General features: G+C 50.2%; 1 protein-coding gene across 1 annotated transcript in view; it reads left to right on the forward strand.

Annotated features, from left to right (window-relative positions):
* LOC309624839 (NADPH oxidase 5-like) overlaps window positions 1-13175 on the forward strand; it is a gene marked incomplete at its 3' end in the record, with an annotated part of 43033 nt that extends 29858 nt beyond the window's left edge. Inside the window, 13 exon segments of the mRNA XM_082383546.1 lie at window positions 587-740; window positions 903-976; window positions 980-1081; window positions 2235-2402; window positions 4040-4077; window positions 4079-4158; window positions 7467-7609; window positions 9521-9715; window positions 11374-11418; window positions 11813-11937; window positions 12215-12299; window positions 12936-12962; window positions 12966-13175. Coding sequence (XP_082239672.1) covers window positions 587-740; window positions 903-976; window positions 980-1081; window positions 2235-2402; window positions 4040-4077; window positions 4079-4158; window positions 7467-7609; window positions 9521-9715; window positions 11374-11418; window positions 11813-11937; window positions 12215-12299; window positions 12936-12962; window positions 12966-13175 — 1446 coding nt within the window.
* Between the last annotated feature and the right edge of the window lie 1464 nt (window positions 13176-14639).

Here is a 14639-nt window from a genome sequence, read left to right on the forward strand (position 1 = left end):
TGGTCACTTGCTCTTGCCTTATTAACACTATCTGCAATCTGCATTTTCTCTGTAGGGAATCTTTTTAAGCTACTTGTCCCTTCTGAGGGGTGGTTAGCTTACTTAAGTTAAAAGTAGTTAGTGTAATCTGCAAATGCACGTATCAGGGCATGCATAAATACATTGAAGTAAACGAGCAAGTGAGGGGACCTTCATCATAAACCCCTTGAAAAGCCCCAACTGCCCCCAGGACATCTCGAGAACCACATGTGACATGGTGCCAGTCTGACATATGACTAAATGAGGGCACCATGTCTACACAGATACTAAATATTAGTAAAAGCTTATGTGCTTCCCACGTGTTGAGATAAAAGTGATACCAGCAGACATTCTGTAACATTTTTTCTTCACCAATTCTGGAGATCCTACTTTGCAGACCCCCAGCTTTGGACCTAGGGGAACAGCGGAGGCTTGGGGGCAGGGGAGGTGGTGACAGGGCCCCATTTAGGGAGCACAACAGGCTCAGGGTAGGGGAACAGCTGCTGGGGAGCAGAGGACAGGGCGGAGAGCGAGCCAGGTGGGGCTCGCTACCGCTTTGCCTGGCCAGGTGCTGATGCTTAGGCACTGCCTCACGTGGCTGCGGGCCACGTGGCTGGCTCAGGTCCTGCCGCTGCACCACAACCTCCAGTTCCACCAGCTTATGGGCTACGTGGTGGTCGGGCTCTCCCTCGTCCACACCGTGGCCCATGTGGTGAACTTCGGTGAGTAGCCTGGGGCTGGGGGTGGGGACCTGGGCTTTCCACAAACAACTCGGTTATCCTGCCCCTGTGTGTCCTGCCGGCCCGATGGGCAGAGAAGGGGGAGGGGTGGGAACCCCAAAGGGAAAGTGCAGTGGGCAGAGCTTGTCTTGTGCTCGTCTCCAGCACTCCGGGCTCAGTCCAAGGCCAGCCCCTTCCAGTTTTGGGAACTGCTGCTCACCACGAGGCCTGGCATTGGCTAGGTCCGCGGCTTGGCCTCCCTGACCGGTGTGGCCCTGCTGCTACTGCTGCTTCTCATGTCCGCCTGCTCCAGCTCCTGTGTCTGCAGGAGCGGCCACTTTGAGGTGCCCCAGCCCTTGCCCCTTTGCCTGTCCCATGCTGGGCTCCCAACTTCATTTCAGACTGTGTTCCCTCTAAATTACTCCAGAGCCCAGGAAGCTCCAGACGGTCTACATACTATGGACATGTGATTTGGGGTTCTGCCATTGGGCTGTAGTTTATGTCTGCTGAGTGAAAATGTTCTGCTCTAGAAGATTCTCCTGGCTTTTTTGCTGGCTTATCCCCTTGCTCTAATTGGATTAAACTGGGCACAGGGAGGGGAAGGAACACAGGCTTTCGGGATCCTAATCCCCACCCCACTACTTGTGGGTCACTCACTGTCCTCATCTGTAAAACAGAGCTATAATTCTCTACCTTTGAAGTTATTAATATTTTAGGAATTAAGTGAGATAATACATGTGAAGCCAATAACTACACACACCTGGCACATGGTCAGTCCAAAAGTATTAAGTCTAGCTTTGCTTTCCTCTCTCTAGCCTCCTCGAGATACAAGAGGTCACAGAGGATTTGGTTGGGAGACCAGAACTGTCCCTTGGACTGATCTGGTCACATCAGAAGTAGATATATATATATATATATATATATATATATATATATATATATATATATATATATATATATATATATATATACGGCACCTACTTGGGGCCAGCAATGATCCTTTGAAGTCAGAATCAGCATCCTCATTTGACCCATGAGGAATCTGACTCTCAGAAAAGTAACTTACCAGGCCGAGGTCCCACAGCTAGTAGCAGAGCAGGCATTAAAACTCAGGGCTTTGCTTTCTCCTCCACTCCCAGAACACCATTGCTGTCTTTCCTTCCTTCCCCCTGAGAAAGGGTCCGTGGGCTGGGACATTGATGCTCATGAGCCCATCGGAGGGGGCAGTTCACTCTGCCCAGAACACCCCCAGGCAGATGTTCCAGATGTTTGCCACTAGCACCAAGAATCTTCCCTTACAGACTTTCTGGGCCAAGCCCCCAGAACAGAGAGGCAACGAAGCTTCCCACCCCCAACCTCCTACCCAAGCCTGTTCCCAGGAGAGGGTGTGTGTGGCCAAGGCTCTGGGCACAGTCCTGGCTTTAAGGATGGCCGTGAACCTTGGCTCTGTTCCACCCCCAGGCCTTGACTCTGGCAACTTACTCCCCACCCCCACAGGTGTTCTATTGGACCCACCTGTCCTACCTCCCATGTCTGCACGGGCCCAACTTCTGGAAGTGGCTGCTGGTCCCTGGCACCTTGTTCTTCCTGGAGAAGGCCGTCGGCCTGGCCGCATCCCGCATGGAGGCCCTGTGCATCGTGGAAGTCAATCTCCTCCCTTCCAAGGTGCAAAGGGGGCCTGAGGAGCCAAGGGGAGTCACAGGTGGTGGGGTGCAGCAGCTGAGTACTCTGTTAGACCCCCGCCCCCAAGGAAATGGGGAGCCCCATCACAGTGGAGAAGATAAGCAAAGTGCAAGACTCGATCCAGCCCTCCGGGAGTGACACTTCTGGAAGGGGAATGACAGGTAGGCAGGGTACCACTAAAGGCCAGTGTGCACAGAATACCTTCAGTAAGTATATATTAGTGTCTACAAGGTGGCAGGCCCTGTGCTAGGTGACAGAGATGCAGAGAAGTCTCAGGCACTGTCCCACTCTCCACGGGCACACAGGCTAATAGGAGAGTCAGCCCTTCCGTTACAGTGCAGGGCTGTGCTGGTAAGAGAAGAAGAATCCCAGGAGGTGTTAAAACTCTTTGTCTTTGAGAGATCAGAGAAGCTTCAGAATGAGAGGGGAGCTGCCTTTTCAGGGTTTTGAAAGATGAATAGGAGTTTGTTGGATAGACAAGATAGGGAAGGGTTTGCTTGGATAAGGAACAGCATGGGCAAAGGCACAGAGTTATGAAAGGGCATACTGTGCTTGGGGGACTACAAGTAATTTGGCACAGCTGGAGCCAAGGTGCCAGGGAGAAGCTGGAGGGGTGGGCAGGGCCTAAGGGTGAGTGGCCTCACTCTGCAGGCCACAGGGAACCCTTGAGCAGAGTGGGGGCGGGCGGGCGGGCGGTGGTACTGAGCTGCTTTATACTCCAGCTGCATTTCTTTAGTCGCTCTGTAGAAGATGGCTTGGAGGGGACCACTGGGGAGGCTGTCGCACACATGTAGATGAGAGCTCACGAGATCCTTGACCTTGAACTGGGTGGGGAGGGGGCATGTCACAGAAAGACTCAAGAGGTAACTGGCTGCATTTGCGGTTGAGGTGGGGAAGGCGTCTAGGCTGTCTTGCAGGTGCCTGAGTAACGGGCCATTTTTGGAGAAAGGGAAGGCAGTTCTGGGTGGGTTTGACTCTGGACAGCTTGAGAGTGAGGACACGGAAGCTGACTAAGAGGCCGAGGTTTCTGTCTAGACCCTGGCATCAGACAGAGTGGTTGGATTCAAATCCCGTGGTTTCTTAGCTGGTGGCCTTGAGCAAGTCATTTAACCTCTCTGAGCCTCAGCCTCTCCTGCGTAAAGTGGAGAAAGAATGACATGCATCTCAGAGAGTCTCTGTGAGGACCAGAGATAGCACTAGAAGAGCTCCACACAGCTCTGGCACCAAGTAAGTGCTCAATAAACTGAAGCTACTATCCGGGAGGCTGTTGTATCCTGGAGAGATGCCCGTTCACGGTTGGAATACCACCCAAGTGCCACAGAAGTTCCAAGAAAGGGGCTGGAGCAGTCAGGGGCTTCACAGAGGTGGAGGGCCACTGAGAAGCAGTATTTATACCACAAGAAGTGGGATCACACCATGAGCCCCACTTCAGACACAGCCTGACTTCCCTTCTCTGATCACTGCCACCCCCTGGTTCACAGAGGTGCTGCAGGGGTGAGACCCCACTCACAGGCACAGAAGAGTCTCATGTCTGGGGCCGGCCTGGCTTATGGTGGAGAAAGACGGCCCAGCCTCCATCCTCTGGCACTGGGGCCCCTGGCGGCTCTGGGCCTGCACAGATGACCCTGGTCTCTTTCTTCTCTCCCCAGGTCACTCACTCACTTGTATCTGAACATCCCCACCATCGCGCACCACGAGTGGCACCCCTTCACCATCAGCAGCGCTCCTGAGCAGAAAGGTAGGCCTGCACCAGCCCCACCGGTCACTCAGCAGGTATTACTGAGTCCTTGCCGTGTGCCAAGCAAGGCTGGGAACCAGGAACACAGAGGTGAATAAGACCAGACACACAAAGTCAACCTCCCAAAGCTCCCTCTGGAACACAGAGGCAGACGTGCAGATGCTGACTGAATGGGGTGTTTGGGGCTGTACCGGCTGCCGTGAGGGTCACAGGGGAGGGCCTGGCCTGGTGGGGGAAGTGGGCAGGGTGGCATTTCAGCTGAACTTTGAAGGGTTCGTAGGAGTTTCCTAGGTAGGGAAGGACGAGGGGGTGGAGGCGGAGGGAGAAGCATGAAAACGTGGAAACGTAGAAGGGTCTGATGTAGTTTGGGCTGAGGGTTAGGTGGAGTAGGGAGGAAGGAAGTAGGGGCAGGGGGGACGGGAGAGAGGGTCAGAGAAGGGACTGAAGGCAGACAACAGTGGCTGGCAAAGTCGACGGGAACCAGGGTGGGACTGGAAAGACTTCGAACGCAGAGTGGAACGCAGGATGGCGCAGGCGGTTGGGAGCCCGCAGGGGTCTTAAGCAGAGGAACAGCGGCTCAGAGGAGAGGGGACCAGGACGTTTCCCAGGGGGCTGTGACAGGAAGCCAGGCTTCCGCACTCCATGTGGCCATGAGCCCTGTGGGAAGCCAAGGCAGCAGAAGCCCTCGCACCCTTCTCCCCCATCCCTGGACCACCCCTATTCCCTCTGGGTACCCAGCACCCATAGGACCGCTCAGCTGACCCTCCCTTTGCCCAGCTGTCCTCTGACTCGCAACCGTGCGTGGGCCTGCCTTCTGGTCCTGAGCTGTTGGTCGGGCCACAAGCTGGACCTCTGACCTCCTGGCCGGGCATTGGCCTTCCCACCTCAAGCGGTGCTTCTGACAGAGGAGGCCTTGCGTGGCCTGTTACAGCGAGACCCTTGCTCAGCTTCATGAGGAGTAAAGGCTTCTGGTTGCCAGGGTTCTCTGACCCACCCCCACTAAAAGCTGTAGCTTCACTCAGGATGCCTCCCACCCCCTGGCCCAGCTCCCTCAGCTCAGGGCGCAGACCCAGGTCCAGGGTTCCCCACCCGAAGCTGCACAACACCTGCCCTGGAATCATGTGAGTGGTGGCCTGGATGTACAATGGGGTGAGGGTGTGGGTTAGAGAGGGTGGGTTATTTTCTTCCTATTTTTCTTTCCTTTGCTGTTTTGTAAAGAACAGAGATGCTTCCAGAAAATTCAGACAGTATAGAAACATGTCCCGAAGAAAATTAAAATCCCTCAAGTAATTCCACCCAAAGAAATCCATTGTCTCAAGGGGGAAAGGGGCGATGGGATGAATTGGGAGATTGGGATTGATATATATACACTCTTGATACTATGTATAAAATACATTCCATAATGAGAACCTACTGTATAGCACAGGGAACTCTACTCAATGCTCTGTGGTGACCTAAATGGGAAGGAAATCCAAAAAAGAGGGGATATATGTATACGTATAGTGATTCACTTTGCTGTACGGTAGAAACTAACACAACATTGGAAAGCAACTATACTCCAATAAAATTTTAAAAAGAAAAAAAAATAAAACCATTGCCTTCCAGATCTCAATACATCTCCATGGATAATCAGAAGCAGAGATAATTCTGCATGCAAGGGATCACTGTTCACACTGTTTTAAAGCCCACTTTTTCTCCGTGAATAGTATGTCATGAAAATCTTTGCGTGTCAGTTCTTTTAAAAGAAGAACTTTTCCTTTTTGTGGCTGCATACTATTCCAGTGTATCAATACTAATATGATTATAATGACCATGTTTATTTTATGGATATGTTATTTATTTGACTAATTCTTGAAGGGGTTTCTTCAGGGTCTCAGCTTGGAATCTGCCCATCTCTTGGGCCCGAGTCCTCTACAGTGAGCTGAGTGAGTCCATACGGGGGCTGGTAAATCCTCCAACTTTGTTTGCAGAGCTGGCTTACAGGATTAGGAGTGGGACTCAGGCTGGCAAGTGCGGCTGATTGAATTCAGCTGACATGTAAGAGGCCTTCTCCATATGAGTCACTGTGTGAGGCAGTTCAGGGAGCATCTGTGCGACAGGGCATAGCCCAGCCCTCCTGCCTCTTTGTACCCTGAAGGGTGAGAAAGCGCCAGGAAGGCGCATGGGAGTAGGGATCCAAGCACCTGACTTTTCAGTCCCCTCCTCACAAAGCTGTGAGAGCGTGCCTCACCTCTCTGTAAACACAGGGTCCAACCAGTTTATTTAGGAACTTAGGTGGGCAAAAAAATGTGACATCTTTGTTTTTACTAACCGCTAACTAAAATTTAGCCTTTTCTTCAGGTATGAATGCAGGTAACAAACCATAGTAGCATTACCAATCCCTGTGCCTTTTTCGAAATGAAAACCATGGATTCTTCTTCATATCACGTTACGCTTGCTGTCCATACTTTGGGATATCATTCATGCTTATTGCTAATTCATGTTTCCAGTGGCCATGTGACTCCTGCTGCATCTCGTTATTTCATGTATTAACAAAAATGCACATGTATTCTTAAATCAAAATTTTAAAAAATATATTTTGATAACTGTCTCATTATAATTGGTTTCATCTGTAATTTCTACATATGTTATTCAATGTATTTAAAAACCTTACTCTGAGAAGGAGTCTATCCATTTCCTTCATAGGACTGCCAAAAGAGTCCGTGGTTTAAAATAAAAGAAAAAGGATGAGAACCCCAGACCAGGAGATCTCTTAGGGGCCTCCTTACTCTCATGTGGGTTCTTTCTGGTACCCCTCAATAGAGGGGTAGCCCCCCCAGGCTTTTCCATCAGTCATCCACTCAACAGGGAACCTTAGTAAGCACCCCCTGCATCCCAGACACTGGGGGCAATGCAAGCTGTTGTTCCCACCATTGATTGAGCACCTACTGTGTGCAGAGCCGTTGACAGACACCTGGTTGAATGTGGGAGGGAGAGGGTCCCCACCTTGGTGAGACCCTGGCTTGATGGAGGAGGCCTGGCCCCCACCCCTAGGGAGCTCCCAGTGTGCTCAGGGCCACTCTGACCCCTGCCTTGGCAAAGGAGACTGAACCCTTAGGTTGACCTCACCGAGCAAGATTGCCAGGTCTGCACAGAGAGCTCGGCTCTCCAAGTCCCATGACTGTGACTGCTAGTTTGGGCCTGAGGAAGGACATTCAAAGGAGGACTTAAGGGGCGGACGCCCAGTCCCAATCCCTCCAAGTGAGACGGGCCTGTCCCTGCTGGAGAACAGTGCTGAACCCTTTCCTCCCTCCCTGTCTCTTGCTCAGACACCATCTGGCTACACATCCAGTCCCAGGGCCAGTGGACAAACAGGCTGTATGAGTCCTTCAAGAAATCAGACCCAGTGGGCTGTGGTTCCGAGAGGCTCTCGAGGAGTTTGAAGATGAGAAGGAGTCAGAGGAAGCCGCAGGTAAGTAACTGCAGGGAAGTAAGGCTCCACCATGGTGACAAACCCATGGGGACCAAGTTGCCTTCTTAGTTGGCAACCACTGAGCAGCTGTCGTGTACACCGGCTGGACGGTGGCACACAGGGCGAGGCAACTCCAGACTGTGTGGTCCAAGAGCCTCCTCGAAGCCTGACCACTCCAGACCCTCCCCGCTCCAATGTGCTCCATTAGAAAGGAGGGGACAATGCAAAGAGGGGGAAATTGAGATGAGAAAAACCCACCCCCACCTCTCTGCTCTAACGCTTTCTAACTGTATGGCCTTGGCCACATCTTTTAGCCTTGCTGAGCCTCAAGTTGTTCATCTACGAACTGGACGTGCTTCCCACCGTTGGCTTTCCTTTTACACATGATTCTTTTACGGACCAATGGAATGAATGCATGTCAAGTATTGAGTGAACTGAGCAACATGGTCCAGAGGGATCATTCATTATCACCATCACCATCATCACCGCCACCATCATTAGCATCATCACGTCACCATCATCATCACCGTCACCATCACTCTCACCATCATCATCACCATCACCATCAGCATTGTTATCTTTTGAGCCCTGATGAACTGCACAAAATTGACAATCCGCCAGTGCCTGGAGTGAATACAGGTTCTGGGAGGTTTGGGAGGAATACAGAGAGATCAGAGCAGCACCTGAGGAAGCAGGGATAGATGTAGGAGGCTGAGGGTGCCTGAACACTTAGTAGGCTGTACCACTAAGCCGGGAGACTGGTTAATATGTGGGAACCCTGTTGAAGGTCAAAGGAAGAAAGCCCCCAGGCCTGGCCCAGCCCTGCCTGGCCCCTGTGGAATTTAAAGTCCAGGGGAGAAAACCATGTGGAATCCTGCCTGGTCAGACCAGAGGGACCTTCTTGAACAGTGCCAAGAGCAAAGCTCTGGGAAATGGAGAGGTAGGTAGAAACAAGCGGAGTGTTCTCTCCTGTTAATCAGGGGAAATCTCCCAAAGCAGAAAGCTGATTTTCAAAACTGGGTGAGTCTTGGCACACTGAGATTGGTGGGTAGATACACTAAAAGTGGTGTTTCCTTGGGGTCTTAAGCACCGCTGCCAAAGAATAAATTGGCACAATCTTTCTGGTGGGCAGTCTGGCTATATGTGTCAGCATTTTAATATCTATACCCAATGGCCCAGCAATGCCATTTTTAGGGATTTAGCCTAAAAAGCTAATTGGACACGTACACAAGAAGTGCATTAACCACCTTGTTTATTCATTTAGCAAATATTTATTGAGCATAGGATCTACTGTTTTCCAGGTACTGTTTTAGATGCTAGAGATATGTCAATAAGCAAAATAGCCATTGGCACTGCTTCCCTTCTGGAGGGGGAGATAGACAGTAAATGCACAAATAGATATAAAATGTGTCACGTGGTAATAAATGCTATGAAGAAAATAAGTTAGGGTAAAGGGAAAGAGCTAATTTATATAATATACCGTAGTTGTTAACAAGAATGAGAAAAAGAGGATAACCAAAATGCCCAACAGTAGGGAAGCAGTTAAATAAATTACTAACCTCCCTTCTAATAGAATAGTAAGTTGCCTAAAAAAGACTATGTGAATGTATATGCATTAGCACGTAAAGCTGGTCAAGATGTAGTAAGTGGAAAAGGCAAGTTACAAAGCAGTACGTTCCATTTATGTAAAAGAGTGTGTGTGTGTGTGTGTGTGTGTGTGTGTGTGTGTGTGTGTGTGAAAAAGGTCTGGAAGGACAGAGAAAATGTTTAGGGAAGTTGTGTCTTCCAATTCAGGGTACTTTTTTACATTATTCTTTAAAGTTCTGTAGTTTCTGAATCTTTAAAAAAAACGAACACGTACTGATCTTGTAGTTTAAATCATAAAGCACTGTTTTTTTTGAAACCAAACAGGGTTTGCAGCCCCAGCCCATCCACACTGGAGCCTCGGCACAGGGCGCAATGGCCTCCAACAAGGATGTCTCTGTGGAGCTGATGTCCTACAGGCCCAAGGGAACTCCACAGCAGGGGGATGAAGGCCTGGTGTACGTGGGGACAAAGGACGGGGTTCAGGCACAGTGGGAAGCTGCAGCCGAGGACCTGGGCCGGGTAAGGCTGAGGAAGCTGGGGCTGGAGCCTGGAGAGCCAATGATTTTTCTTCCCAGGAACGGTGGGTGGGTCCTTGGAACTTGGAAGAGAAGGCCTCAAGGGCAGGCCACACTCAGGAAGGACCACACGCCATGTGGTGTTTCTGTAGCCAGTCACCTGCATGGCACCTTCATAACTTTTGCCATATTTACTTCCCACAGGTAATACTTCCTACTGAATCTTTCTCCTTACATCCCAACATTACTGTCAACTTAATCGTATTTTAAAAGGACTCTTTAGATTGCCATGTTTAATGAAGAACCAGTTATCACGTGCCATAAACAGAAGGTAACTCTGAAAGCAGAAACAACGTAATTAAATTCTTGCCAGATGTTGCTGCCTGCTAAGTGAGGCTCGGAGCCTGAGCTGCAGCCACTGCTTGTTCCCTCTCTCTCTCTGTCATGCTCTCCATCTCTTTCTTTCTCAGCTTGTTAAAAGAAAAAAAGGAGGAGGGCTTAGTAAGTGTTAGAGAGATGTTAAAGATATAATAACCATGATGTAAGGCTTTCTCCTTGCAATCAGAAGGATTTTAAAAAATTGTAAGAGAAGTATCCCTCTCACAGTGTACTTCCTAAAATAATCCTCACAAGTAGTTCACATCCAGCACTGTGGAGGACACAGAATTCAGTTGCCCCCAAAGAAGCAACGTGGTGTGACGCGGTGAGTGCAGGAGGGGCAGCTGGAGACCCGGGCTCCACCCCGAGCTCTATGGGAACTTGGGCGAGTCATTTCCACACTCTCGGGTACGGCTTCTCTCTGTGAAATAAGGGATTTGCCTGGATGGTTGTGAAGGTCACTCCTCACCAGAAAGAAACTATCACAGGCCCCTGCAGCCCTTTCGGTGGGGGGGGGGGGGGGGTCTGTTTCCTTCATCTTCAGGAAGGAAGCACTTTGAACTCAGGGAATCTGGTCTGCCTGTCCTCGGGGCTGGAGGAGTTAGGCAGAGCAGAGGAGGCCTGCTCCCTGCCCTCAGGCAGCTCCCTGTCAGCAAGCCCAGAGCAGGGTCCCAAGGGCAGGGGCGAACTCTGAGCCAGGCCCATGCGAGCAGCCGGGCAAAGCTTCCAGGAGGGGCAGCCGCTCCAAGTGAGCTGCACCCTGAAGGATGCACAGGAATTTGCCAGCTGCGCAAGAGGAGAGCGTGCTCTAGGCACAGGGAAAGAACGTTCAAGGCCGCGGCTGTGTCTAGAAACATGAAAGCTATCGGGAGTGGCTGAGCCCAAGAGGCGGCTGGGGAGAGTCTTCTCCCATCACACCCTGAAGCTGACTTGTGTTGGACCTCTAGAGCGATTGTTACATTTTCAGGAATTTTGAGAGCCAGTTGTTAAGCACTGTCATTGGTGGGAGCCATGATGGCAGTGTTTACACCGGAAATCTAGACACTGACAATCAGGAGTTCGTCGTTGCTGGTGGTGGTGCTTTCTTTTTCTGAAGAGTCCGTGTACCGGCACACCACTGATGTTCTCCGTGAAAAGTGCCCCATGCTCCCTGGAATGGTTGGGGCAGAAAAGGCAATTCCCTTTTTGTAAGGTTGCTCCGACTGGCAAGGGCGGGGAAGCCTCTGAGAAATGCCTGGCCCGCCCACTCCCAGAGACCCACCTTCTCTGCTCTACTCCCTGCAGGTCTCCGAGGTGTCCTCTGAGAACCACCGGTTCTGTAACATCAAGGTGAGAGGCTCAAGGGGGTGGCCCCAAGCAGAGGAATCGAAGCCTCTGCCCACGGGGAGGGCTTGCTGTGGCTCTTGGTACCCGGGTTCCACAGTCCCCACGGTCTGACTCCCAGGTCTCCAGATAATGGAACCAAACCCCTGCCCTCACAGGGCACACGGGGCGTGCTGGCTGGGCCCTGCTCTCACCAGCTCTGCATGCGAACATACTAGGGCTCTCCCAGACTCGGGCTCAGAGCACAGCGTGTAGAATGTGCTCTGAGTGGGAGCCACTTACTCCTGGGTTCCAGCCCAGGAGATGACTGCCTGCATATAAAGGGAGGTCCTGAAGCGTCGGGGTCTGCTTCTCCCTCACCCACCGACCCTCTCTTTCCTCTAACCCCTCCTGCATGCAGTGCTACATCGATGGCCCTTACGGGACCCCCAACCGCAGGATCTTCGCCTCCGAGCATGCCGTGCTCATCGGGACGGGCGTCGGCATCACCCCCTTTGCTTCTATCCTGCAGAGGATCTTGTACAGGTGGGTGGACAGGCTGTGGCCCTGCCTGCATCCCGGGGCAGAGTCCTGAGAGACGGCCTCCCCTCCCCGCCCTGCCTTCTCCCTCCTGTCACCTGTCTCCCTCTCCCCTTTTCCCTCTTTCCTCTCCTGCTCTTTTTTGGGTCTCATCCCTCCCCCTCCTCATGGGGTGGGCCCTGCCACCCCACCTCCCTCCCTGTGCCCTGCACTGTTCTCTGGGGTCCTGAGAAATCTCATACTCACCCCAAACTCAAAAGCCCCTCCTCTCTTCTCCCCTCAGGCACCAGAAGAGAACGCACATCTGCCCCAACTGCCAGCACTCGGGGACGGAGGGTGTGCCGGATGCTGACAGGAAGCTCCTCAAGGTGAGTGAGCACCGCCTCCTGCAGGAAGGACTGGGGAGCTCCCCAGACACCAGAGCTAGGTGCCCCCTGTGCAGAGGCAGGGGAAGGATAGATGACCTCTCCCCAGCTTGGATCCGCTGGTCTCTGTGTTCAGGGCTCCCCCAGAGAGACATTCTGGGCCCTAAAGGCGGGCATCTCGTTAAAGAACACGGAGTCTGAAAGTCAGGCAGCCGGGATTCAGTTACAGCCATGATGCTTGCTAGCCATGACCTGATGGTGGTTTTAAAAACGAAAACGTTTGCCGTTTGAAAATTTATTATTCTGTGTAGGCCACTTCAAAGTGTTTCTAAAAAAAAAATAATGAAGTAATGTTTTTCTGGCTGTCCTAAACTTAAGATCTCAGAATACTGCTTGCTGTAAACAATAGATTATTAGAGAAAATCCTGCCCTGGTTGTCAGGACCCCGAGTTCTGATCCCATGCTGCTCTGTGGCCTGGGCAACGTTCCTCACCTCTGCGAGCCTCGGTCTGCCCATCCCTTAAATGGGGGCGATAATGTGTGCCCTGCTAACAGCAGGGTGGTTACACCAGGGCCCTGGGGATCACAGATATGAGTGAATGAGGTAGGCCCCCCTCTGAACTGGGCCCTTCTCCATAGGTGGACTTCATCTGGATAAACCGAGGCTAGCGGTCTTTCGAGTGGTTTGTGAGCCTGCTGACCAGACTGGAGATGGACCAGGCCGAGGAGACTCAGGAGGGTAGGAGAGGGGCGGGGCCTGAGGATGATGGAGGTGCGGCAGCGGGGTTCAGGGGCTCTTTAAGAAAGTGTTTAGATTATTCTATTTCTATCAAAAATGTGGGGGAGAGGGGGCTGCTTTTTTCCCCCAACAAAATGTAAAATTTTGTGAAACTTAAAAGAGAGAAGAGAAAAAAAATTCATAATCCCATCTAGGTATCCAGGCATTTTAAAGGATTTCCTTCTGATATTTTTTCTTATTCACATTTTATAAAAATGTATAGCCTCCCCCACCCCATTTCTCTTTTTTATGACATTTCTTCTTATTCAAAATGAGCACTTAAAAAGTTAGATTACCAGACCTCATTCCAGACCTTCCAAGTCAGATTATCTGGGAGTAGGGCCCGGGAAGGTACATTTTTTTTTTTTTTTTGATTTGTATGTGTGTGTGTTTTATTATATATTAGTCTCTTAAATCAAACAGAAAACAAAAAGTGGAGCTACAAACCAAAGTTACAATAGTACTAGCTTTTCTCATCGCCCGTCTATCTACTTTTACCAGAGGTCTTTATTTCTTCATAAGGCTTTGAGTTACTGCCTAGGGTCCTTGACTCCAACCTGAAGAACTCCCTGTGGCAGGCAGATCTGGTGGTTAAGCACTCTCTCAACTCTTGATTAACTGGGAATGTCTTCATTTCTCCCTCATTTTCGAAGGAAAGTTTTGCTAGATCTAGGATTCTTGGTTGACGGTTTCTTTCCTTCAACACTTCAAGTACATTGAGCCATGCCATCTGGCCTCCGAGGCTCCTGATGAGAAATCTGCTCATGACCTACCTTCCTGGGAAATCTTCTCTCAGCTTCATAGACTTTCATAATGTACCTTATCGTGTCTTACGCAACAGAACATTTTGTAGAGTATCATGAAGTCAGTTAAGTTGTAACATTATTTTGAGACCAGAATTTAAGGAAAAGGAATTGAATATTTCAAGTGTAGACATTATGAGGTCTTTAAAATTATTACACATTTTCAAACTAGAAATAAAAAGGCCACTGAAGTATCCTATAGATTTTAATTTATAACAAAGTGAATACCAATATCTAATAACACACGTAAAGAAAAATTTCTTTGGGATCCTTTTTCCTAAGTGTAAAGGGGCCTTGAACTCAAAAAGTGAGAAAACCACTGTGGTTTATCCCCAGCTGTGATGGGTCCATTTCTTGCTCTGACCTCATAGTGCACCACTGTGATGTACTTCACAAAGCCCTATAAAAGAGAAAGCTGGGCCCAGGTTTTTGGTCCTTAGAGCCCAGGAAGCTGCTTTTGGTGACCTGACGGCCTTGGACCTACAGTTAGCTTGTTTTTTCCTTGTTTCTGCCATTTTGTTGATTTTGTTTTCTCTTTTCTCTACTCTTTTTTATTTGTCTCATTTTTCTCTCTACAGTTAGCATAGTCAGTATTGTTGGTATAGTTAGCACAGCTGGTATAGTTAATAGTTTATTAGCATAGTTAGTGTAGTTAGTACTAGTTAGCGCTGTTGGCATAGTGAGTATTGTTGGTAGAGTTAATAGTTTATTAGCATAGTTAGTGTAGTTAGTACTAGTTAGCGCTGTTGGTACAGTTAGCAT

This window comes from Balaenoptera borealis (assembly GCF_965194805.1).
Source record: "Balaenoptera borealis genome assembly, chromosome: 3".
Lineage (NCBI taxonomy): Eukaryota > Metazoa > Chordata > Mammalia > Artiodactyla > Balaenopteridae > Balaenoptera > Balaenoptera borealis.